At 46.9% G+C, this 26,223-nt stretch overlaps 1 protein-coding gene across 1 annotated transcript; it reads right to left on the reverse strand.

Moving 5' to 3' along the window:
* Window positions 1–314: 314 nt before the first annotated feature.
* On the reverse strand, window positions 315–17,890 carry LOC123729179 (extensin-like). Its single transcript, XM_045703384.1, has 3 exons — window positions 17,883–17,890; window positions 9,701–10,132; window positions 315–885 (listed from the first exon to the last, which is right to left on the reverse strand). Exons 1-3 carry the CDS (start codon window positions 17,888–17,890, stop codon window positions 315–317), a joined length of 1,011 nt encoding a protein of 336 aa, XP_045559340.1.
* Between the last annotated feature and the right edge of the window lie 8,333 nt (window positions 17,891–26,223).

Raw genomic sequence — 26,223 nt, forward strand, 5'->3', positions numbered from 1 at the left:
TCGGTTGGTGAAGGCATCAGACAGACAGACAGACTGGCAGTAACATGCTAGTCCAACAGGTTAAGTCATGCTGTTTGGTCATGGTACTGATTCTGGATCAGTATGCAGTTGAGATTCCTGCTGCTCACATTCACATTAACTCTTAATAATGGGGTTGTCGTTACGCTGAATACCTGGGATACGACTGCAGAGGAAATATAATGGTCTCTCCCTCCCTCTCTCCCTCCCTCCCTTTCTTTCTTTCTTTCTTTCTTTCTTCCTCTCTTTTTCTCTCTCCCTCCCTCTCTCTCTGTCATGATGGGCACATCTCTTCATCAGCATATGGTCAGCATTCCCTCTCTAACACTGTTCATCTCTCTCTGTCTCCTTTCTCCACTCCTGAATCTCTTATTAGTTTTTAGTTTGAAGGGCCAGGTCTGCAGGTCTGTAGGTCTGTAGGTCTGTAGGTCTGCAGGTCTGTAGGTCTGCAGGTCTGCAGGTCTGCAGGTCTGTAAGTCTGTAAGTCTGTACGTCTGTAGGTCTGCAGGTCTGTAGGTCTGCAGGTCTGCAGGTCTGTAGGTCTGCAGGTCTGTAGGTCTGTAGGTCTGCAGGTCTGTAGGTCTGCAGGTCTGCAGGTCTGTAGGTCTGCAGGTCTGCAGGTCTGTAGGTTTGTAGGTCTGCAGGTCTGTAGGTCTGCAGGTCTGTAGGTCTGTAGGTCTGCAGGTCTGTAGGTCTGCAGGTCTGTAGGTCTGCAGGTCTGTAGGTCTGCAGGTCTGCAGGTCTATAGGTCTGTAGGTCTGCAGGTCTGTAGGTCTGTAGGTCTGCAGGTCTGTAGGTCTGCAGTTCTGTAGATCTGTAGGTCTGCAGGTCTGTAGTCGTTCTTTGTCTTTGACATTGCTACTACTTCTACTGGTGGACACGCACTCACACACACACACACAAACACACACACACACACACACACACACACACACACACACACACACACACACACACACACACACACACACACACACACACACACACACACACACACACACACACACACACAACCACATACTGTACACACACATAACTCATTCACAGACGTATTGTCCAAAGCGCTGCAATTTAACAGTGTCAGAGGGGAGTAGGGCTTTGAGTTGTGGAGATTCTGTATGGAGTGTGGATGAAGAATGCACCTGTTAGCTGTGTAGTGGAGCTGGAGGAGTAAAGAGGCACGGTGAACAGGAGAGAGTTGAGAGAGAGGGGGGGTAAATGTATTCTCTGGTGTTGATGGTGAATACCAATGATCTTTGGTCCAGATCAAAGTGCAGGCTCCTCTCCTCTACCCCTCCTCCTCCCCCTTTCCCACACTCATTCCATCTTCTCATCTCTGTTACACTCCTCATCTCTGATCCTCCTCCTCTTCCCCCTGTCCCATTTATTCATTCCTCTCCTCTCCTGCTCCTCCTTATACTTTTTTCTTCCCCTATAATTTGTCCCCCTCTCTCGCCGTCCCTCCTCCCTCTTTTCCTCTCCTCCTTCTCTCCCCTCTGTTCTTCAGTTCTTGGCCTGGGTGAGGAATGGTGTACATGGCCCAGCTATCTCCAAATAGCCCATAAATCACTGGGCTTGGCACAGCCTGGAGAGTGAGGTCCAGCCAGGGCAGACTACTGTATTAACACAGAGGCACCACTCTCCCTCTCCCCTGCCTTTTCTCCATCTGCTCCTCTCCACCTATGCCTTTTTTTTCTCCCTCTCCTACTTCTTCTTTATCCTCTCTCACTCCTGTCTGTGTCAGGGCAGGTCCATTACCACAGGGGGTGCACCCTGCATCTCTTCTCTCACTCCTGTCTGTGTCAGGGCAGGACCATTACCACAGGGGGTGCACCTTGCATCTCGCCTCTCACTCCTGTCTGTGTCAGGGCAGGTCCATTACCACAGGGGGTGCACCCTGCATCTCTTCTCTCACTCCTGTCTGTGTCAGGGCAGGTCCATTACCACAGGGGGTGCACCCTGCATCTCTTCTCTCACTCCTGTCTGTGTCAGGGCAGGTCCATTACCACAGGGGGTGCACCTTGCATCTCTTCTCTCACTCCTGTCTGTGTCAGGGCAGGTCCATTACCACAGGGGGTGCACCCTGCATCTCTTCTCTCACTCCTGTCTGTGTCAGGGCAGGTCCATTACCACAGGGGGTGCACCCTGCATCTCTTCTCTCACTCCTGTCTGTGTCAGGGCAGGTCCATTACCACAGGGGGTGCACCTTGCATCTCTTCTCTCACTCCTTACCTCACCTTTTCTTTTATCTCCATCCCTTACACCTGTCCTCTCCCTCCCTCCCTCCCTCCCTCCCTCCCTCCCTCCCTCCCTCCCTCCTTATCTTCCCCTGGAGACTTCCACATACAGCTTTTGATTGAACAGTGGAATGTCACTCTCATTCCTTATCAGAGACAGACAGACCCACCGGGTCATACCCACACCTGTCTGCCCAGGGGATAGTTCCATATGAGAGGAACTGGGATAAAACAGAGAAATAGTTGTGGTCTGTACAACATGGAATTTCAAGTTAACCCACAATTGCTCCCAAGAAACAACCTCATAATGATTGACAGCTAACCCTTGTTTATACTGGATCCACAAAAGAACTGTCTCCCAAATTCTAAACCACACAAAAGCATGGCTGGCTTTGGCGAGGCAAACAAACGTGTTTATGCTCGCCGGCTATTGAAAGAGCAGCAGTCAAGTGAAAACATTCTGTCACCATGATGCATGGTTTTCATTTATCCCTTCACTGAATGTGATTGTAGTCTCTTATTACTGTTTATTGGTCCTAAATGCCTTTATATTCAAGGAGAGTATTTTCAGGTTACAATGCTAAAGCAGGTTTTCTCCCCTCGGTTAATCCGTGTGTGGGTGGGGAACGGGGAGTCATAATGCCATGCTGCTATTGAGCTGTAATCTCTCGCTCTCTCCCTCCATTTCCCCTATTAAAAAAGATAGAAGGGATGAGGGAATTCGCCTCTCTAGAACGGGTGATTTTTAAAAGGATAAGGATCACGCATTACACACATTAAAGGGGCTAGAAATGGGAGGAGAAAATGAAAGGATAAAGAAGAGGGAGAGGAGGGAAAGAGATGAGGGAGTACAAGGAGAGAGGGAGTGAAAGGGAGAGAAGAGGAGGAGACAGATGCTCCTCTTGACAGCTGAGGATAGATAGGCCATCAAAACCATTTAAATATGTACACATCACATGCAAATCAGAGTCATTTAAATATGAACATATCAATGGCAAATCACTAGGTGCTCCAGCCAGCCATTCTGTCCACACACACGTCATTATGCGCAATAATGACAGTTTGATTAGTAAACAGGTAAAGATTCTTTTTTTTCCAGTGGCCTCATGTTCTACAGGGGCCCAGAGGCATTTAGTTCTCTGAGTGTGTGTACATGCCTTCATATGTGTGTGTACCCTCTTCTGTGGCTCGAGGATGAGTGATGGGTCAGGCAGTGTTTTGGCCACCTCTCTGTGTGTCCTGTATCTGTCAGGCAGCATCTTGGCCACCTCACCCTCCGTCTCCTTCTAGGGGTCATCTCCCCCAGGGGATGGAATGATTGATCTGTCAGGCAGTTTGTTGGCCACCTCTCAAGTTTTCATACCTTAGGGGTCCTCTCTCTGGTGGTAGGTGGATGATCTCTCAGGCAATACTGTGGCCACGTCCCGCTGCTGTCTTCTGTTCTGATTGGAGCAGCAGGCTCGCTAAGCAAAGATCCTCTGTCAGACTACTTCACCTCTCAGAATAGGGTCTCCCTCTCCTTTTTTCTGTCTCTCTCCTTTTCTCTCTCTCTCTGTCTCTCTCTCTCGCTCTTCTGTCTCCTCTGTATGCTTCACCTCTCAGCATATGAACATATCTCTGCGTCTCCTCTATCCACTTATGAATCTCATATTCGTTTTTGATTGAAGGGCCAGGTCTGCGGGTTTACAGTCCTTCTTTGTCCCTGACATTGCCACTACTGCTGCTGGATGTCAGAGAAAGTTATCCAGACATATGAACACCCCCTCCTCCTCATCCTCCTCATCCTCGTCCTCCTCCTCCTCATTTCCACCTCTTGTTCTTCTCTCCCCGTTCTGAAGTCGAGGCCGAACCACATGCCCCAGCCCCAGCCCACATCACCAACTATGCTCTCTGCTGGAATGTGACCTCACCCCACTGGATAACCAATCAGAGTGGGCGTCACTGGATCTCACACACACACTGGTCAAAGCTGAGATAGGAGTGATGAGATCTAGCACTAACGCCAGCAGATGTAGGAAATAAGATAACGCACAATAACAAACAATGCTTCATTTTTCTCCATGCCACACTACTCTGGAAGATAACAGTAATGAATGTAGAGACAATTCTCTTTCTACATTATTTGTCAGATGTTTCAGTGATCTGAGGAGGTTGGAGAGAACTGCTATATGTATCTCAGCTACCAGGCAGATTTCATTCTCATCTCATCAGTTCATATTTTCCACTCCTTTGTTTCTCTTGTACACAAATGTGGTGTCGAAGCTGTGTGTGTGAATGCAAAAACTGGCAGAGTTTGCAGCTGAAGCCAAACCTGTCTGCCAACCCAAGCGGGCGCCTCAGGCATGCCAATCCACCAGATACACCATGAGACGGTCTGATCTGTCAAATACTCCAATTATTCACTGATACAGCACAGAGAAGGAGGGATAGCAGAGAGAGGGATGAGTGGAAGACGAGCGGAGAAGTGTGGGGCAGAGAGAGGGATAGGAACCGGGGAGAGAGAGGCGGACAGGGGGGAGTAGTAGATAAGGGGGAGTGGAGGAGAGAGAAAGTGGAGAGCTGGGATGAGTGGAGTATGAATAAGGAAATGCGAGACGTCTTGAGCTGCACTGAAGCTGCTATATCTCTTGAATTTAAGAGATAAACATACAGACATCAGTATAGTGGAGGAGAACCAGCCAGGTCATTCTAACGAGAGTATCACTGTAACATTGTCCTCTCTGTCTCCGGTCCATTACATTCCCCCAGTGGAGAAACAGCACCTGGACTGTTCGACCTATAGTCTTAACTCTGGGCAGGCAGGGCTGCCCAGGTTACATTAGAGTATTGAGTTGTGCATTAAACAACATGTACATAATCCTATCTCTCTTCTACGTGTCATAGAGTTGTCTTTATTGGTCGAACACTTAACAGTGAGATGGACAGAAAGTCCTGGAGTCTGGGTTAGTCGGCAGAACAGAGTAGAACGTACTGTATCGTCTCTGACACACGCACACACACACACACACACACACACACACACACACACACACACACACACACACACACACACACACACACACACACACACACACCTTATGAATGTGAACAATGTTAACTCCACTGTGGTCGTGCCACTAGCCAGGAATTTCAAGCCTCTGTTGGACTTACAACTGTCTCACTGCCTCTCTCCCTCAGTAATTGATTCTCTCTCACACACACACACACACACACACACACACACACACACACACACACACACACACACACACACTCATGTCCATATACTAACTTACAAACTTGCTCACACACTGATCTGAACTGATTCTGTCAACGCAGCAAAGATGGAGTTTGAAACATAGATTTTCCAGTAAATTGGTGTTCAGGTTCGTATGGTCCCAAGTGCCTTGTGGTCAAGTTATACTTAGAAGACCTGCATAGACTACAATACTGGGCTGTAATTCTCTGGCCAGATAATCCAACTATTCTCTAAAATGGAAGTCTATTACACTGAGATTTGATTACAGAGAGAGAAGTTAGATACTCAATGCTCTGTTGTGGTACTCAGGTTTGTTTAATTCATTCAGTAACTGTAGAGACTACAAGATAGCCTGTAATGTCGAACACAGAGTATCAGAATCTGTGGACCTGCTGTTGGATTCCAGCCAAGCGTGTTCCGTGTGTGTGTGTGTGCTGCGTCCGTTGGTGTTTGGAAGAGAGTCTGACACAGCATTGCTCAAACTCAAATTACCCAGCAGCTGCCATCCCAAGTCATCCTGCTGTCAAAGCATACCCCTGACTGAAGACATCTCAAACACAGACAGACACACACAAACACACACACACACACGCCCACACACAGATACACACACTCCTCGAAATCCCTTCTTCCCCTTACAGTGGAGTTACAAACACACACACATACAAACACACACAAACACATACACACACTAGACTCTCTGAGGTATCGTTCAGACAGCAGTCCCTGCCCACAAGCAGTTTTAGTGAAATTAATGAGCACTTCTTATTCTGCATCACCTTCCTCTGTGCTGAGGCCCCAGGAAAGACCAGATTGACACACAGAGAGGGAGATCGCTCAATCACCATGGTTACACAGATGGGCCCCAGAGAGAAGCCGGCCAACACCAAGGTTGGACGAGAGACGCGCACATACACGCGAATATACACATACTCTTTCTCGTTTGGTAATGTCCGCTCGAGTGGGTTTGTCATTCCACTTTTTCTGTCTTGTGATATTGGTGAAGGTGATTTCAACAGGTGGAGAGCAGGGAGAGTGTGTGTGTGTGGGGGGCTCCTTCAAAAGACAGCTCCTTTGTAGCCCCTAACCTATCACCATGCTGTATATCTGTACTTTCATGACACATACCATCTGGACTACAACAGCACTGCAGATAGAAAGCCCCTCTCTCCACACTATAAAATAATCAAAACATATATTTTTTAAGCCTTTCCTGAACTAACACTCGTACTTGACTTTGACTGTGATATGTGGTTGTCCCACCTAGCTATCTTAAGATGAATGCCCTAAATCGCTCAGAAGAATCTACTAAAGAACTACAATGTCAAATTAATAGAGATATCACAAAGGTAAAATAACTATATAGCATGGACTGTATATGGTTCATATCCACGGAGACTGTGTGTGTATGAGACAGAGAGAGCGAGACAGAGGGGGAGAGAGGGTGTGTGTATGAGACAGAGGGGGAGAGAGGGTGTGTGTATGAGACAGAGGGGGAGAAGGTGTGTGTATGAGACAGAGGGGGAGAAGGTGTGTGTATGAGACAGAGGGGGAGAGAGGGTGTGTGTGTGTGAGACAGAGGGGGAGAGAGGGTGTGTGTATGAAACAGAGGGGGAGAAGGTGTGTGTATGAGACAGAGGGGGAGAGAGGGTGTGTGTGTGTGAGACAGAGGGGGAGAGAGGGTGTGTGTGTATGAGACAGAGGGGGAGAGAGGGTGTGTGTGTATGAGACAGAGGGGGAGAGAGGGTGTGTGTGTATGAGACAGAGCGGGAGAGAGGGTGTGTGTGTATGAGACAGAGGGGAGAGAGGGTGTGTGTGTATGAGACAGAGGGGGAGAGGGTGTGTGTATGAGACAGAGGGGGAGAGAGGGTGTGTATGTATGAGACAGAGGGGGAGAGAGGGTGTGTGTGTATGAGACAGAGGGGGAGAGAGGGTGTGTATGTATGAGACAGAGGGGGAGAGAGGGTGTGTGTGTATGAGACAGAGGGGAGAGAGGGTGTGTGTATGAGACAGAGGGGGAGAGGGTGTGTGTATGTATGAGACAGAGAGGGGAGAGAGGGTGTGTGTGTATGAGACAGAGGGGGAGAGAGGGTGTGTGTGTATGAGACAGAGGGGAGAGAGGGTGTGTGTATGAGACAGAGGGGGAGAGGGTGTGTGTATGAGACAGAGGGGGAGAGAGGGTGTATGTATGAGACAGAGAGGGGAGAGAGGGTGTGTGTGTATGAGACAGAGGGGGAGAGAGGGTGTATGTATGAGACAGAGGGGGAGAGAGGGTGTGTGTGTGTGAGACAGAGGGGAGAGAGGGTGTGTGTGTATGAGACAGAGGGGGAGAGAGGGTGTGTGTATGAGACAGAGGGGGAGAGAGGGTGTGTGTGTATGAGACAGAGGGGGAGAGAGGGTGTGTATGTATGAGACAGAGGGGGAGAGAGGGTGTGTGTGTATGAGACAGAGGGGGAGAGAGGGTGTGTGTATGAGACAGAGGGGGAGAGAGGGTGTGTGTATGAGACAGAGGGGGGAGAGAGGGTGTGTGTATGAGACAGAGGGGAGAGAGGGTGTGTGTGTATGAGACAGAGGGGGAGAGAGGGTGTGTGTGTATGAGACAGAGGGGAGAGAGGGTGTGTGTATGAGACAGAGGGGGAGAGAGGGTGTGTGTATGAGACAGAGGGGAGAGAGGGTGTGTGTGTATGAGACAGAGGGGGAGAGAGGGTGTGTGTATGAGACAGAGGGGAGAGAGGGTGTGTGTATGAGACAGAGAGGGGAGAGAGGGTGTGTGTGTATGAGACAGAGGGGGAGAGAGGGTGTGTGTGTATGAGACAGAGGGGGAGAGAGGGTGTGTGTGTATGAGACAGAGGGGAGAGAGGGTGTGTGTGTGTGAGACAGAGGGGGAGAGAGGGTGTGTATGTATGAGACAGAGGGGGAGAGAGGGTGTGTGTGTATGAGACAGAGGGGGAGAGAGGGTGTGTGTGTATGAGACAGAGGGGGAGAGAGGGTGTGTGTGTATGAGACAGAGGGGGAGAGAGGGTGTGTGTGTATGAGACAGAGGGGGAGAGAGGGTGTGTGTGTATGAGACAGAGGGGGAGAGAGGGTGTGTGTGTATGAGACAGAGGGGGAGAGAGGGTGTGTGTATGAGACAGAGGGGAGAGAGGGTGTGTGTGTATGAGACAGAGGGGGAGAGGGTGTGTGTGTATGAGACAGAGGGGGAGAGAGGGTGTGTGTGTATGAGACAGAGGGGGAGAGAGGGGGTGTGTGTATGAGACAGAGGGGGAGAGAGGGTGTGTGTATGAGACAGAGGGGAGAGAGGGTGTGTGTGTATGAGACAGAGGGGGAGAGGGTGTGTGTATGAGACAGAGGGGGAGAGAGGGTGTGTGTATGAGACAGAGGGGGAGAGAGGGTGTATGTATGAGACAGAGAGGGAGAGAGGGTGTGTGTGTATGAGACAGAGGGGGAGAGAGGGTGTGTGTATGAGACAGAGGGGGAGAGAGGGTGTGTGTGTATGAGACAGAGGGGGAGAGAGGGTGTGTGTGTATGAGACAGAGGGGGAGAGAGGGTGTGTGTATGAGACAGAGGGGGAGAGGGTGTGTGTATGAGACAGAGGGGGAGAGAGGGTGTGTGTGTATGAGACAGAGGGGGAGAGAGGGTGTGTGTGTATGAGACAGAGAGGGGAGAGAGGGTGTGTGTGTATGAGACAGAGGGGGAGAGAGGGTGTGTGTGTATGAGACAGAGGGGGAGAGAGGGTGTGTGTGTATGAGACAGAGGGGGAGAGAGGGTGTGTGTGTATGAGACAGAGGGGGAGAGAGGGTGTGTGTGTATGAGACAGAGGGGGAGAGAGGGTGTGAGTGTATGAGACAGAGGTGGGAGAGAGGGTGTGTGGCATTGCTTTTCAATCTCATTCTCTCACCTCTGCTCCGCCCTCAGGGCTCTCTCTCTCTCTCTCTCTCTCTCTCTCTCTCTCTCTCTCTCTCTCTCTCTCTCTCTCTGCGTCCGTTGTGTCCCATGGGCATGCGTTGTCATCCCTCCCCTCTCTCACGGATCTCCAGCCTGACAACCATATAGCTTGCCATCCCTGGGGGGAGGGGGGTTACTCTAGCAGCCTCAGAGGGTTCACTTTTAGGGTGGGGAGAGGGGAGATCACAATACCTTTATCACTATTCATCAACTTTCTCAATAGATGTCCATTTCTTACATACAGACATGCTCACAGACCTACAGACAGACAAAGATGTAACAGTGAGCGGACTGTGTCGGTTGCCATGACGCTGTGACCAGCTCCTCTCTGTAGGGGTGATATAGGGAGAGGGGCGGTGAGGCGGAGCGGCGAGGCGGGGCGGGGCGGTGAGGCGGGGCGGTGAGGCAGGGCGGAGCGGGGCGGTGAGGCGGGGTGAGGCGGGGCGGGGTGAGGCGGGGCGGGGCGGCGAGGCGGGGCGTGGCGGGGTGGGGCGGGGCGGTGAGGCGGGGCGGTGAGGCGGTGAGGCGGTGGGGCGGTGGGCGGGGCGGTGGGGCGGGGTGGGGCGGGGTGAGGCGGGGCGGGCGGGGCGGTGAGGCAGTGGGGCGGTGGGGCGGTGAGGCAGTGGGGCGGTGGGGCGGTGAGGCGGGGCGGGGCAGTGTATTAACAGTGACAACAGATGAGACCGTGTGGTGGCTGAGGAGACAGTGCTACTTTAGACCTGGCTGTAGACATTGCTATTCTTAGCACTGAAGCGCCTCACCACTCTACAAACACTGTAACACTATCCATACTGTGTACAGGGAAAGAGAGGAGGAATAACAGGGAAGAATGGAGGTAAAAGAAAGGAACAGAGAGTGATAAACAATAAAAAGATCATTTGAATGGTTTAGTACAGTAGTGTATTCCTGGTATTTCCACTCTCTGTGTGTTACTAGTTGAATCCACTGGCCCACACGTCAGATTGCTCGTTCACTACAGGGCTGTGAGGGTGCGGCGTCTGTGTACAGATGCAGGATCTTAATTTGATCACGCTTTTGTTGCTGAGAATTGTCTTGCACAGCAGGAAATGTAGACTTGTAGTGTATCAGAGGTTTTAAAAGACTTCTAAAGTTTTGTAATTTGGATGAATCAATACCTACCAAAAAATGCCCATTAATTATAATCCACATAATAATTCACATTTCCTGTTGCAGCAGGATTATTTTCCTGCTGTAGCAAACTGGCTAAAATGAAGATCCTACATATGTATGTGTATGCGTGTAATCTGTTGCACACCAAATGGCTCTCGCTATGTTGGAATGGAGGAGGCAGAGGTGTAGTCGGCAGGATATGACTGCGCTGCCAGACAAAACCAGTCAAGTGCAAAACTAATCAACCAATCCATTTGTCTGAGTGCGACCGATGCAGTCTGCGGCCGGCGTGGGAGGTATAATTGCTCTCAGTGTTATTAGGATTAACATAGTTACTGTTCCTCAAAGAGACTGTGAAGGCTTTCATAACCCATAGTGGTGTGTTCTCTCTAGGCAATTTTAGATTGCACAGACACGGCAATAATTGAATGAAAACAGTGTTTGTGTGTGTGTGTGTGTGTGTGTGTGTGTGTGTGTGTGTGTGTGTGTGTGTGTGTGTGTGTGTGTGTGTGTGTGTGTGTGTGTGTGTGTGTGTGTGTGTGTGTGTGTGTGTGTGTGTGTGTGTGTGTGTCCAATGTGATTTTTATTAGCAGTAAGCTGTTGTTTTTGTTCTTCCGTGGATGCATAGATAATGCACAGTATGTCTTGGTCAGCAGCCTTTCTGTCTGAGCATATTATGAGCCTGCTGCTGTGGGTGATTGTCTATGAGGGGTAGGTAGAGGGAGGTAGAGGAGGGGTGAGGAGGGATATCTGAGGCAGGTCTTAATTACACTAGGTTAGGGTCAGGCATTAGCATAGAGGTGATACCAGACAGCATTACATTAGTATGGGCTTTACTATCATTATACTCAATGCAATCTGTGAGATGTACGTGAGATGATGAAAATCTTGGGGTCTCTGTGGTTTGTAGGCTATACTGTGTGTGTTAATGAGGTTTTACTGCTACCTTCCCCTCCCTGCTCCTCAAACTAAAGGGATTGCGTAGTTAAAATGTTAATGAGTTTGATCAGTTTAATAATGTCACTCGACCCATTTTCATATGTAATGTAATGCTGACATGAATATAGTCACTGTTAATGCTAATGAGAAGCCCTTTGGCTCTTTTTTTCAAAGGGGCCTCTTTTTTTTTTACAGTAGTGGTCATGAATTTCTTATCTTTGTCCATCATGCCTCTCTCCCCATTCAACCATTCCACTTTTTGTCACTCTCTCTCTCTCTCACCCAAATCAAATCAAGCTTTATTTCTACAGCACATTTCAGACATGGAATGCAACGCAATGTGCCTCACAGGAAAAATATTTTTAAATAAAAAACGTTAATATTTACTACACAACAAACATTAAGAGGATAAAAAACTAAGGATAACGATAAAAACTGAACGACTAAAAAGCAGCTTAAGGAAAAGCAAACCTAAAAAGGTGTGTTTTAAGATCTCTTTTAAAAATGTCCACAGTTTCGACTCCCGTCAGGTTCTCTGGCAGGCTATTCCAGAGGCTGGGAGCATACAGTAGTAACTAAAGGCTGCCTCTCCATGCCTCTTGGTCCTAGGCTTTGGGATAGTTAAAAGTCCAGTGCCAGAGGACCTGAGGGACCTACTGGGTACATATCGTAAAAGCATGTATGACATGTATTGGGGTGCACAATCGTGGATTGATTTAAAAACCAATAGAAGAATCTTAAAATGAATTCTAAAACTCACAGGCAGCCAGAGCAGAGACCTTAAAACCGGTGTAATGTGTGCGCTTCGTCTGGTCTTGGTCAGTACCCGTGCTGCAGCATTCTGTATGTTTTGCAGTTGACCAATGGCTTTCTTGGGTAGACCAGACAGGAGAGCATTACAGAAGTCAAACCTGCTTATAATAAAAGCATGGATGAGTCTCTCTGTATCAGCCTGAGAGAGAAACGGTCGCACCTTGGCAATTTTCCAGGTGGTAAAAAAAACTATTTTGGTCACAATCCTAATGTTTGATTCGAAATTAAGTTCAGATTCTAAAATAACACCTAGGTTTTTACCTGGTGTTTTATCTTTATTGCATATTAATTAAAATGTGCGGCCAGATTCTCTCTCTGTGCTAAGGCTCCAACAATATGTACCTCGGTCTTGTCTTGATTTAGCTGGAGGAAATTGTAAACCATTCAAATATTTAAAATCACTAATACAGTCTAATAATTTATCCGTGGAGCTAAAATCCTCTGGTGACACAGAAATGTAAAGTTGTGTATCGTCTGCGTAGCAGTGAAAATCAATTCTGTGCTTTCTGATATCGCTGTCAACGGGTAATATATGAAGTTGAAGTCGGAAGTTTACATACACCTTAGCCAAATACATTTAAACTCAGTTTTTCACAATTCCTGACATTTAATCCTAGAAAAAATTCCCTGTTTTAGGTCAGTTAGGATCACCACTTTATTTTAAGAATTTGAAATATCAGAATAATAGTAGAGAGAATGATTTATTTCAACTTTTATTTCATTCATCACATTCCCATTGGGTCAGAAGTTTACATACACTCAATTAGTATTTGGTAGCATTGCCTTTAAATTGTTTAACTTGGGTCAAACGTTTCGGGTAGCCTTCCACAAGCTTCCCACAATAAGTTGGGTGAATTTTGAACCATTCCTCCTGACAAAGCTGGTATAACTGAGTCAGGTTTGTAGGTCTCCTTGCTCGCACACGCTTTTTCAGATCTGCCCACAAATTTTCTATAGGATTGAGGTTAGGTCTTTGTGATGTCCACTCCAATACCTTGACTTTGTTGCCCTTAAGCCATTTTGCCACAACTTTGGAAGTATGCTTGGGGTCATTGTCCATTTGGAAGAACCATTTGCGACCAAGCTTTAACTTCCTGACTGTTGTCTTGAGATGTTGCTTCAATATATACACATAATTTTCCTGCCTCATGATGCCATCTATTTTGTGAAGTGCACCAGTCCCTCCTGCAACAAAGCACCCCCACAACATGATGCTGCCAACCCCGTGCTTCACGGTTGGGATGCTGTTCTTATGGCCAAACAGTTCTATTATTGTTTCTCAAAAATTTCTCTAAAAAGTACGATCTTTGTCCCCATGTGCAGTTGCAAACTGTAGTCTGGCTTTTTTATGGCGGTTTTGGAGAAGTGGCTTCTTCCTTGCTGAGAAGCCTTTCAGGTTATGTCGATATAGGACTCGTTTTACTGTGGATATAGATACTTTTGTACCTGTTTCCTCCAGCATCTTCACAAGGTCCTTTGCTGTTATTCTGAGATTTATTTGCACTTTTCGCACCAAAGTACGCTCATCTCTAGGAGACAGAATGCGTGGGCATCTAATACTTGGTGGCGGCTCTGGTTCGGTGCGTAGCCACCACACCGCCTGCTGATCCCCCCGCTTCTGTGTCGCCGGAGGAACCAGACCGTGGATCATCGCCGGAGGCTTAGGAACGTCAACTGCCGCTGAGGACTCTGGGCTGAAGGCCGCCGCTGAGGACTCTGGGCTGAAGGCCGCCGCTGAAGACTCTGGGCTGCAGACGCCGTTGAAGACTCTGGGCTGCGAAGCGTCACTGGAGGCTCCGGACTGAGAAGCGTCGCCGGAGGCTCCAGACTGGAAAGCGTCGCTGGAGGCTCCGGACTGAGGAGCGTCACTGGAGGTTCCGGACTGAGAAGCGTCACAGGAGGCTCCGGACTGGAGAGCGTCGTTGTAGGTTCCGGACTAGGGACCGTTGTTCCATGCCATGGATTATCCCTACAGGCTCCTGGCCATGGATCATCACTAGAGGCTTCGTGCCATGGATCATCTCTACAGGCTTCGGACCATAGATTATCACTGGCTTTTTTCGTGGAGCTGGAACAGGTCTCACCGGAATGGGGAGACGCACTGAGGACCGAGTGCTCAAAGCAGGCACCGGCCGTACTGGGCTATGGATGCGTACTGGAGGAAGAGTGCGAGAAGCAGGCACAGGATGCACTGGCATATGGTGGCGCACTGGAGGGAGAGTGCGAGGAGCAGGCACAGGACGTACTGGGCTATGGAGGCGCACTGGAGGTCTGGAGCTTAGGGCTGGCACACCCCATCCTGGCTGGATTGTTATTTTCGCCCAGTAAGGGCGGAGCGCTGGTACAGGACGAACTGTGCTGCGCTGGTGAACGGGGGGTACCGTGCGTAGAGCAGGCGCAGGATAACCTGGGCCGAAGAGACGCACTGGAGACCAGATACGCTGAGCCGGCGCACTTCTTCCTGGTTGACGGCCAACTCTAGCACGGCAACGGTGAGGAGCTTGTACCGAGCGCACCGGGCTGTGAGTGCGCATGGGCGACACAGTGCATATCACCGCATACCACGGTGTTTGTTCAGTCACTCGCTCCCCACGGTAAGCACGGGGAGTTGGCTCAGGTCTTAAAACCGCCTTAGCCAATCTACCCGTGTGCCCCCCCAAAAAATGTTTTTGCCGCTGCCTCTCGGGCCTCCGTTGTTGCCTTGCCTGTCGATCTCGTCGCTGTACCTCCCTCACTACTTCCACCTGTTCCCATGGGAGGCAATCCCTTCCGGCTTGGAACTCATCCAACGTCCAGGATCCTTTGCCATCCAGGATGTCTTCCCATGTCCAGTCATCCTGCCCACACTGCTTGGTCCTTTGGTGGTGGGATCTTCTGTAACGGTTGTCTAAAGGATCGGACCAAAGTGCAGCATGGTTGTAGTTTCACATATTTATTATTTCCGTGAAACGCTGCAATACACAAATACAGTGGGGGAAAAAAGTATTTAGTCAGCCACCAATTGTGCAAGTTCTCCCACTTAAAAAGATGAGAGAGGCCTGTAATTTTCATCATAGGTACACGTCAACTATGACAGACAAAATGAGAAAAAAAATCCAGAAAACCACATTGTAGGATTTTTTATGAATTTATTTGCAAATTATGGTGGAAAATAAGTATTTGGTCACCTACAAACAAGTAAGATTTCTGGCTCTCACAGACCTGTAACTTCTTCTTTAAGAGGCTCCTCTGTCCTCCACTCATTACCTGTATTAATGGCACCTGTTTGAACTTGTTATCAGTATAAAAGACACCTGTCCACAACCTCAAACAGTCACACTCCAAACTCCACTATGGCCAAGACCAAAGAGCTGTCAAAGGACACCAGAAACAAAATTGTAGACCTGCACCAGGCTGGGAAGACTGAATCTGCAATAGGTAAGCAGCTTGGTTTGAAGAAATCAACTGTGGGAGCAATTATTAGGAAATGGAAGACATACAAGACCACTGATAATCTCCCTTGATCTGGGGCTCCACGCAAGATCTCACAACGTGGGATCAAAATGATCACAAGAACGGTGAGCAAAAATCCCAGAAACACACGGGGGGACCTAGTGAATGACCTGCAGAGAGCTGGGACCAAAGTAACAAAGCCTACCATCAGTAACACACTACGCCGCCAGGGACTCAAATCCTGCAGTACCAGACGTGTCCCCCTGCTTTAGCCAGTACATGTCCAGGCCCGTCTGAAGTTTGCTAGAGAGCATTTGGATGATCCAGAAGAGGATTGGGAGAATGTCATATGGTCAGATGAAACCAAAATATAACTTTTTGGTAAAAACTCAACTCGTCGTGTTTGGAGGACAAAGAATGCTGAGTTGCATCCAAAGAACACCATACCTACTGTGAAGCATGGGGGTGGAAACATCATGCTTTGGGGCTGTTTTTCTGCAAAGGGACCAGGACGACTGATCCGTGTAAAAGAAAGAATGAATGGGGCCATGTATCGTGAGATTTTGAGTGAAAACCTCTTTCCATCAGCAAGGGCATTGAAGATGAAACGTGGCTGGGTCTTTCAGCATGACAATGATCCCAAACACACCGCCCGGGCGACGAAGGAGTGGCTTCGTAAGAAGCATTTCAAGGTCCTGGAGTGGCTTAGCCAGTCTCCAGATCTCAACCCCATAGAAAATCCTTGGAGGGAGTTGAAAGTCCGTGTTGCCCAGCGACAGCCCCAAAACATCACTGCTCTAGAGGAGATCTGCATGGCGGAATGGGCCAAAATACCAGCAACAGTGTGTGAAAACCTTGTGAAGACTTACAGAAAACGTTGGACCTGTGTCATTGCCAACTAAGGGTATATAACAAAGTATTGAAATCGACTTTTGTTATTGACCAAATACTTATTTTCCACCATAATTTGCAAATAAATTCATTAAAAATCCTACAATGTGATTTTCTGGATTTTTTTCTCATTTTGTCTGTCATAGTTGACGTGTAACTATGATGAAAATTACAGGCCTCTCTCATTTTTTAAGTGGGAGAACTTGCACAATTGGTGGCTGACTAAATACTTATTTTCCCCACTGTAACTTGAATAACAAAACAACACACTGTGACGCAGAGAGAAATAAACACTACTCAAAAGATAACAACCCACAAACACAAGTGGAAAAAACCCCTACTTAAATATGATCTCCAATTAGAGACAACGAGGACCTGCTGTCTCTAATTGGAGATCATCCAAAAAACAACAACATAGAAATAGAAACCTAGAATAACCACATAGAAATAGATAACATAGAAAACCACCCAAAAACACCCCCTGTCACGCCCTGACCTACCCTTCTATAGAAAATGACATCTTACAAGGGTCAGGACGTGACACCCATGGTGTTTATACTTGCGTACTTTTGTTTGTACAGATGAACGTGGCACCTTCAGGTGTTTGGAAGTTGCTCCCAAGGATGAACCAGACTTGTGGAGGTCTACAATTATTTTTCTGAGGTCTTGGCTGATTTCTTTTGATTTTCCCATGATGTCAAGCAAAGAGGCACTGAGTTTGAAGGTATGCTTTGAAATACATCTACAGGTACAGCTCCAATTCACTGAAATTAGGTCAATTAGCCTACCAGAAGCTTTTAAAGCCATGACGTCATTTTATGGAATTTTCCAAGCTGTTTAAAGGCACATTCAACTTAGTGTATGTAAACTTCTGACCCACTGGAATTGTGATACAGTGAATTATAAGTGAAATAATCTGTCTGTAAACTATTGTTGGAAAAATGACTAATGTCATGCAAAGTAGATGTCCTAACCGACTTGCCAAAACTATAGTTTGTTAACAAGAAATTTGTGGAGTGGTTGAAAAACGAGTTTTAATGACTCCAACCTAAGTGTACGTAAACATCCGACTTCAATTGTATTAACTGAACGGTACCGGACCCAACATCAAACCTTGTGGAACACTACATGGGATATGAATTTTCTCTGAGTTAAGTTCACCAAGGGTGGCAAAAAACTCTTCACCTGTTAAATAGGTCCTACACCAATTTAGAACTGGACCGGAGAGGCCAACCCACCTCTCCATGGTCAACAGTGTCTTGTTTGACTGATACCCAGCCTAATGTTTGTTGTCTTATCTCTGAAATATGCCGCAAACTACTCACATTTAGATATGGAGGGAAGTTCACCTAGGTTTGCAAGGGTAGGATTTATCAGGCCATCAATGGTCGAGAAGTGCACTCTCGAATTATTAATAATGATCAAGTTACAAAAATGAGCGCGTCTGGCATTTCTTATTGCCTTCTTAAACAGTATATGTAAGGACCGACGCTGGAGTCGAGAAGCAGGTACGGGGAGTCAAACATTTAATGAGGAACAGACAAGGAACAAGACAGGAACAGCGTCAGCACACGGGTAACAAAATGACATACGAACGTTAATGCGGAAGCGGGAAACAGAGCTGGGGGACAGACAGATACAGGGCAGGAAATAACAGGTGATTGAGTTCAGGTGAGTCCAAATGATCGCTGATGCGCGTGACGAGGGAGCAGGTGTGCGTAATGATGGTGGCAGGAGTGCGTATTGCTGGGAAGCCCAGCGCCCTCGAGTGCCGGGGGGAAGAGCGGGAGGAGGCGTGACAGTATATGCCAAGTTACTCTTTCAGAATATCGTAATGGAACTGCAACTTTGAATTTCTCCACTTCCGCTTTGCCTTTCTGCAATTTCTCTTTAATTGATATGTTTCCTCACTGATCCAAGGGGCTGTCCATTTGGATGTGGCTTTTTTCAACTTTACTGGAGCTACAGCATCAATGGGACTAAACACCTCCCTCTGCAACTGGATCCTGGACTTCCTGACAGGGCCGCCAGGTGATGAGGGTAGGTAGCAACACATCTGCCACGCTGATCCTCAACACTGGAGCTCCCCAGGGGTGCGTGCTCAGTCCCCTCCTGTACTCCCTGTTCACCCACGACTGCATGGCCAGGCACGTCTCCAACACCATCACTAAGTTTGCAGACGACACAACAGTGGTAGGCCTGATCACCGACAACGACGAGACAGCCTATAGGGAGGAGGTCAGAGACCTGGTCGGGTGGTGCCAGAATAACAACCTATCCCTCAACGTAACCAAGACTAAGGAGATGAGTGTGGACTACAGGAAAAGGAGCACCGAGCACGCCCCCATTCTCATCGACAGGGCTGTAGTGGAGCAGGTTGAGAGCTTCAAGTTCCTTGGTGTCCACATCAACAATAAACTAGAATGGTCCAAACACACCAAGACAGTCGTGAAGAGGGCACGACAAAGCCTATTCCCCCTCAGGAGACTAAAAATATTTGCCATGGGTCCTGAGTTCCTCAAAAGGTTCTACAGCTGCAACATCGAGAGCATCCTGACCAGTTGCATCACTGCCTGGTACGGCAATTGCTCGGCTTCCGACCGCAAGGCACTTCAGAGGGTAGTGCGTACGGCCCAGTACATCACTGGGGCAAAGCTGCCTGCCATCCAGGACCTCTACACCAGGCGATGTCAGAGGAAGGCCCTAAAAATTGTCAAAGACCCCAGCCACCCCAGTCATAGACTGTTCTCTCTACTACCGGATGGCAAGCGGTACCGGAGTGCCAAGTCTAGGACAAAAAGGCTTCTCAACAGTTTTTACCCCCAAGCCATAAGACTCCTGAACAGGTAACCAAATGGTTACCTGGACTATTTGCATTGTGTGTGCCCCCCCCCCTCTACACCAGGCGATGTCAGAGGAAGGCCCTAAAAATTGTCAAAGACCCCAGCCACCCCAGTCATAGACTGTTCTCTCTACTACCGGATGGCAAGCGGTACCGGAGTGCCAAGTCTAGGACAAAAAGGCTTCTCAACAGTTTTTACCCCCAAGCCATAAGACTCCTGAACAGGTAACCAAATGGTTACCTGGACTATTTGCATTGTGTGCCCCCCCCAACCCCTCTTTTACGCTGCTGCTACTCTCTGGTTATCATATATGCATAGTAACTTTAACTTTACATTCATGTACATACTACCTCAATTGGGCCGACCAACCAGTGCTCCCGCACATTGGCTAACCAGGCTACCTGCATTGTGTCCCACCACCCACCACCCGCCAACCCCTCTTTTACGTTACTGCTACTCTTTGTTCATCATATATGCATAGTCCCTTTAACCATGTCTACATGTACATACTACCTCAATCAGCCTGACTAACCGGTGTCTGTATATAGCCTTGCTACTGTTATTTTCAAATGTCTTTTTACTGTTGTTTTATTTCTTTACTTACCTACACACACACACACACACACACACACACTTAGCTTTTTTTCCCGCACTATTGGTTAGAGCCTGTAAGTAAGCATTTCACTGTAAGGTCTACACATGTTGTATTCAGCGCACGTGACAAATAAACTTTGATTTGCTCTTAATTTGCTATTAAAGTTATCAACTAAATCTGTAGCAACTTCAGAGGTAAGATAGTATTTCTTAGTAATGCATTCAGCATTACAAGGTAATACAAAATACACAGTGGTGACCAGATAAAGCAACATCAGCAGTAGAGGATATGTCAATAGAAAGCCCCTTAGTAATAGTCAGGTATGGAGTATGGCCGCGGTTATGAGTGGGCCAAGTAACATGTTGATAAAGTCCATAGAGCTCAAAAGTGTCAGTCTCTTTGTCAACATGAATATTAAAATCACCCAACACAATGATTTTATCATAGTTCTCAAGGACAATAGACAATATTTCAGAGCAATCAGTAAAGAAAGTGGGGCAGTGCTTTGGTGGCCTTTACAGGGTTATGGCCAGCACTGGTGGCTGACATTTAAACAATATAGCATGATGCTCAAAAGACCAAAAGTCGCCAAATGAAATGTCCTTACAGCTGAGAGCATTAGTCAAATATAGAGGGTGTCCCCCCCACCCTTTTTCCCATTTCTGATAGAGTATGAAAAGCTGTAGTCTGGGGGTGGATGCTTCAATAAGAGCGGCACTTCAGTCTGAAGATAGCCATGTTTCAGTGAGAAACACTCAGTAATGAGGTCATGCGCGACAAAGGTTATACTAGTGATTGCTCTAACATTTAAAAGTGCCATGCCCCAGGGGCATCTGCCTAGAGGTAACCAACCAATGGTTGGATTAACAGCCACATTTGTTATGTTACAACCACATTTTCTGACAGTCTCCAATCTATCAAAATGGTAGGAGATGAAAGTTTGTATAAACTCACTAGAAGGTGGCATTAAAGCTACATAAATTAGGTTACTCACAATAACCATAGTTACATTTCTATAGGAGTTGATATGGTTTCCAAGTCCTCTGTTGCTTATTCTGACAGGGAGAACTGGAGCACTACCAGACCCTAAAGTCTCTAAAACAGTTTGCGATGTTGCTGGAAATAATCCTGGAACCCCTGCGGTTAGAGTGAATCCCGTTTCTTCTAAAAATTCTGGTTGCTCCCACAGCAAATCCAAGTTGTCACAAAAAGAGACATTCCTGCCGTTGCAATGTTTCTGCAGGTATTCGTTTAGGGCAAAGAGTCCGCTGAAACGTTCCGAACCCCTGCGGTAGCATGATGGTGGTAGTGATGGAATCCAATGGGGAAACGATCTGCTGTTGGTATACACCCAGGATCCGTGCTGACTCCCTGGGCTGGTAGGTCCGTCTCAACCTGGGCAGAGCTGTTTGATAGCTGGATCGGATCTTCTCGGATAGATGGATGGCCAGACTGCCTCCCCGATCTCCTACACCTTGCGAGTGTCCAGTCTCCCATGGGCCGCGGAGCTGAGCTTAACATCTGTCTGTTGGATTGGGACAGATCAACGCCGCCCGACTCATCGACAGCTTTGCTATAGGAGGCATTTAAATCTGAGATTTGGTTTGCCTGGGTTACAGCAAGGTCGGTGTACTTAGAAACCAGGTTTTCCTTTTCTTGCAGCCAAGCTAACAACTGGAGGATCTCTTCCCTAAAATGCTTGATGGTGGTGCATTTAGGGCAGACTAATCCCTGTTCATTTTCCAGTTCTACCTTATCTTCATCTTGTGATTCGGTGGAAATCATCTCACACCTGAAGCATTTGTGCCCAGCCGTGGATTAAAACACCATTGGGCTAGCAATGCTAGCATTAGCCTGCTCCATTTTCATGATGGCTAGCAGCTAACTGCTACTTAACAGGAATCCGGGTCCCAGCCGTAGAGGCTGACCGCTGCGCGGAATCAGAAGCAATACAGACTTTAGCTATAATTAAAAACGATGTAATGAAAACTATTTCATAAAAACAACAAACCAAGTGTAGGCAGTACACTGTTCTGTTGTTCTCTCTGACACACGGCCAGCTCCCATCTGATTGGTTCCATTGTGGATGGCATTCTTTCTGAGGGACTGTAATATGAAACAATAGGGCCTGTTTCTCTCTCTCCCTTAGTTGTGATGCTGTGGTCTGTATGTGTCTGTGTTGCTGTGACAGTCCTGTCGCTCCCAGCCAGATGCTGCCCTGGACAGGTTGAGCTGGGCTGGCGTGCTCTCTCTCTTTCCTGCAGTAACTGTTTTGTTTGTACGCTGCAGTGTATACAGACCTAATAATATGTTGTAGTGTGCTATATTGTGTGTGTGTGTGTGTGTGTGTGTGTGTGTGTGTGTGTGTGTGTGTGTGTGTGTGTGTGTGTGTGTGTGTGTGTGTGTGTGTGTGTGTGTGTGTGTGTGCCTCTGTATGTGTGTGTGTGGATGGACAGAATATGACAGAGTGCGTACGTGCATCTGTGTACCCCGATACACACGGGACGGTCAGTGGGAGGTCAATGTTTTGTACCCTGGTCATGTTCCACTCCCACCCCAATCACAATTACAGCCTGATGGAAATCCATAATAACCGCTTTACTGGAGTTAGTTAGTGCAATGCTATTGTATCCCAGGAGTACCCCTGATCCAGCTCGCGTGGTGCACCATGAAACAGACTCATTAACTGTGTGTTTCAGGGAGGGTTTAGCTAGCTATCTCCCTTCCATTAGCTCTTAGACCTTGATCGATTTGACTTGGGATTGTTCACCTGAGTATATCCCAGAGGTGTGTGTGTGTGTGTGTGTGTGTGTGTGTGTGTGTGTGTGTGTGTGTGTGTGTGTGTGTGTGTGTGTGTGTGTGTGTGTGTGTGTGTGTGTGTGCACACCTGCGTTTTCTGCATGCAGTGACCCTCATCCATTACCAATTAGTGAGTGATCGATAGGTTGTTGCTGTGATGCAGTGGGATTACTCAAACAGGCCTCTGCAGGACCAGTGACATTTCCCTGGCTAGGATCACGCTGACCCCTCCCTCCCTGGATAGGTGACCTTATTGTTCTGATTAGAAGGCAGCCCTGCTCTTCCCTATGGTATACAGTGCATTCGGAAAGTATTCAGACCCCTTGACTTTTTCCACATTTTGTTACGTTACCAGTGGCGATTTTAGCATGTAAATCCTGGTGGGGAAAACATTTTTGGACTCACCTTGTTGTGGTCCTTTGTTGGCAAATTGTATTATTTTCTTATTTTGTGGCTGGCAAATTTTGTCATCAAAGAAAGATATTTACTATTCCGAGTTGGTTGACCGTTCAAAACATATTTTCCCAGTCTGACTTCCCAGTTGCAATGCCTGCGGTTAGCTACTGTCACCGATTCCTTCCAAACCACTCATTGTTGAATTAGCGATTTCCAACTTGTTGTGTAATGTTTATGTCCAATGGCAGATGAGCACCATCAATATTTTTTTAATCAATATTTTATCTTCTTTATTTATCTTCATATGACTAGGATTAAAAATGATTTGCCAGTAGATTATCTACTTGATTGATGATGATGACTGCTAGCTAAGATTTTGAAAGTAAGATGTAGATATAATGAGATTTGATGTCATTTTATCTGTGGCCAATGACCTTGAGCCTTCTTGGAAGGGCACTTCTAATGTAACTCTATGGCAGCACCCAAAGGGCTCACATTCTTGATGTCTACACTTACTAAAGGTGGGTGACAGTGTCCCTATGAGTGACAGAACACTGAGCCAATCACGGTGCAGTGCTGAGCCAATCACGGTGCAATGCTCCTATTTTCTGCTGGTCTGCCCTATCACCACAGAAAGCACTGAGCTAAGCTGAAACACCTGCATTTTGAAGCTGCCTGTTTGTATGCAGCTTTATTAACTCAATTATATATATATATTTTTTTTTACATTGTTTGCAAACTGATATGTGACACGTATTAATGCCAAAATAACATGCAAAACAGGCAAGCCCCCCCAATTTATTTTTTAAATATATATGTAATATAAGTTTGGTGTCACTTAGAAATGTCCTTGTTTTTGAAAGAAAAGCACATACAGTGTAGACATTGTTTATGTTGTAAATTACTATTGTAGCTGGAAACGGTTGATTTTTAATGGAATATCTACAGTTGAAGTCTGAAGTTTACATACACCTTAGCCAAATACATTTAAACTCAGTTTTTCACAATTCCTGACATTTAATCCTAGTAAAAAAAAAAAAAATCCCTGTCTTTGGTCAGTTAGGATCACCACTTTACTTTAAGAATGTGAAATGTCAGAATAATAGTAGAGAGAATGATTTATTTCAGCTTTTATTTCTTTCATTACATTCCCAGTGGGTCAGAAGTTTACATACACTCATTTAGTATTTGGTAGAATTGCCTTTAAATTGTTTAACTTGGGTCAAACGTTTAGGGAAGCCTTCCACAAGCTTCCCACAACAAGTTGGGTGAATTTTGGCCCATTCCTCCTGAGTCAGGTTTATATGCCTCTTTGCTTGCACGCGCTTTTTCAGTTCTGCCCACAAATGTTCTGTAGGATTGAGGTCAGGGTTTGTGATGGCCACGCCAATACCTTGACTTTGTTGTCCTTCAGCCGTTTTGCCACAACTTTGGAAGTATGCTTGGGGTCACTGTCCATTTGGAAGACCCATTTGTGACCAAGCTTTAACTTCCTGACTGATGTCTTGAGATGTTGCTTCAATATATCCACATAATTTTCCTGCCTCACGATGCCATCTATTTTGTGAAGTGCACCAGTCCCTCCTGCAGCAAAGCACCCCCACAACATGATGCTGCCACCCCCTGCGCTTCACGGTTGGGATGGTGTTCTTCGGCTTGCAAGCCTCCCCCTTTGACCTCCAAACAAAACGATGGTCATTGTGGCCAAACAGTTCTATTTTTGTTTCATCAGACCAGAGGACATTTCTCCAAAAAGTACGATCTTTGTCCCCATGTGCAGTTGCAAACGGTTGTCTGGCTTTTTTATGGCGGTTTTGGAGCAGTGGCTTCTTCCTTGATGAGCGGACTTTCAGGTTATGACGATATAGTACTCGTTTTACTGTGGATATAGATACTTTTGTACCTGTGTCTTCCAGCATCTTCACAAGGTCCTTTGCTGTTGTTCTGGGATTTATTTGCACTTTTTGCACCAAAGTACGTTCATCTCTAGGAGACAGAATGCGTCTCCTTCCTGAGCGGTATGACGGGAGGCCCCGGTGCACAACTGAGCAAGAGGACAAATACATTAGAGTGTCTAGTTTTAGAAACAGACGCCTCACACGTACTCAACTGGCAGCTTCATTAAATAGTACCTGCAAAACACCAGTCTCAACGTCAACAGTGAAGAGGCAATTCCGGGATGCTAGCCTTTTAAAATTATAAACTTGGATTCGCTAACACAACGAGCCATTGGAACATAGGAGTGATGGTTGCTGATAATGGACCTCTGTACACCTCTGTAGATATTCCATTACAAATTCAGCTGCTTACAGCTACAATAGTCATTTACAATATTAACAATGTCTATACTGTATTTTTGATCAATTTGATGTTATTTTAATGGGGAAAAAAATACATTTCTAAAATATAATTGGGCAAAACATGTGGGGCTCAAAATAGGTGGGGCTCTGTACATTACAGTCTTATTCTAAAATGGATTAAATAATCAATTTCCCTCATCAATCTACACACAGTACCCCATAATGACAAAACGAAAATAGGTTTTTAGAAATGTTTGCTATTAGACTCGAAATTGAGCTCAGGTGGATCCTGTTTCCTTTGATCCTTGAGATGTTTCTACAACTTGATTGGAGTCAACCTGTGGTAAATTAAATTGACTGGACATGATTTGGAAAGGCACACACCTGTTTATATACGGTCCCACAATTGGCAGTGCATGTCAAAGCATAAACCAAGCTACAGTTGTCCGTAGAGCTCTGAGACAGGATTGTGTCGAGGCACAGATCTGGGCAAGGGTACCAAAACATTTCTGCAGCACTGAACATCCCCAAGAACACAGTGGCCTCCATCATTCTTAAATGGAAGAATTTTGGAACCACCAAGACTCTTCCTAGAGCTGGCCGCCCAACCAAACTGAGCAATCAGGGTAGAAGGGCTTTGGTCAGG

This window comes from Salmo salar, chromosome ssa20, assembly GCF_905237065.1.
Source record: "Salmo salar chromosome ssa20, Ssal_v3.1, whole genome shotgun sequence".
Lineage (NCBI taxonomy): Eukaryota > Metazoa > Chordata > Actinopteri > Salmoniformes > Salmonidae > Salmo > Salmo salar.

Bases quoted from the DNA above. Each gene is read 5' to 3' on its own strand.
- LOC123729179 (XM_045703384.1), bottom strand. The intron at 886-9,700 runs GTAGGTCTGTGA...GTCCACCAGTAG, and splicing joins TGTTACATCTTTGTCTGTCT to AAGTAGTAGCAATGTCAAAG.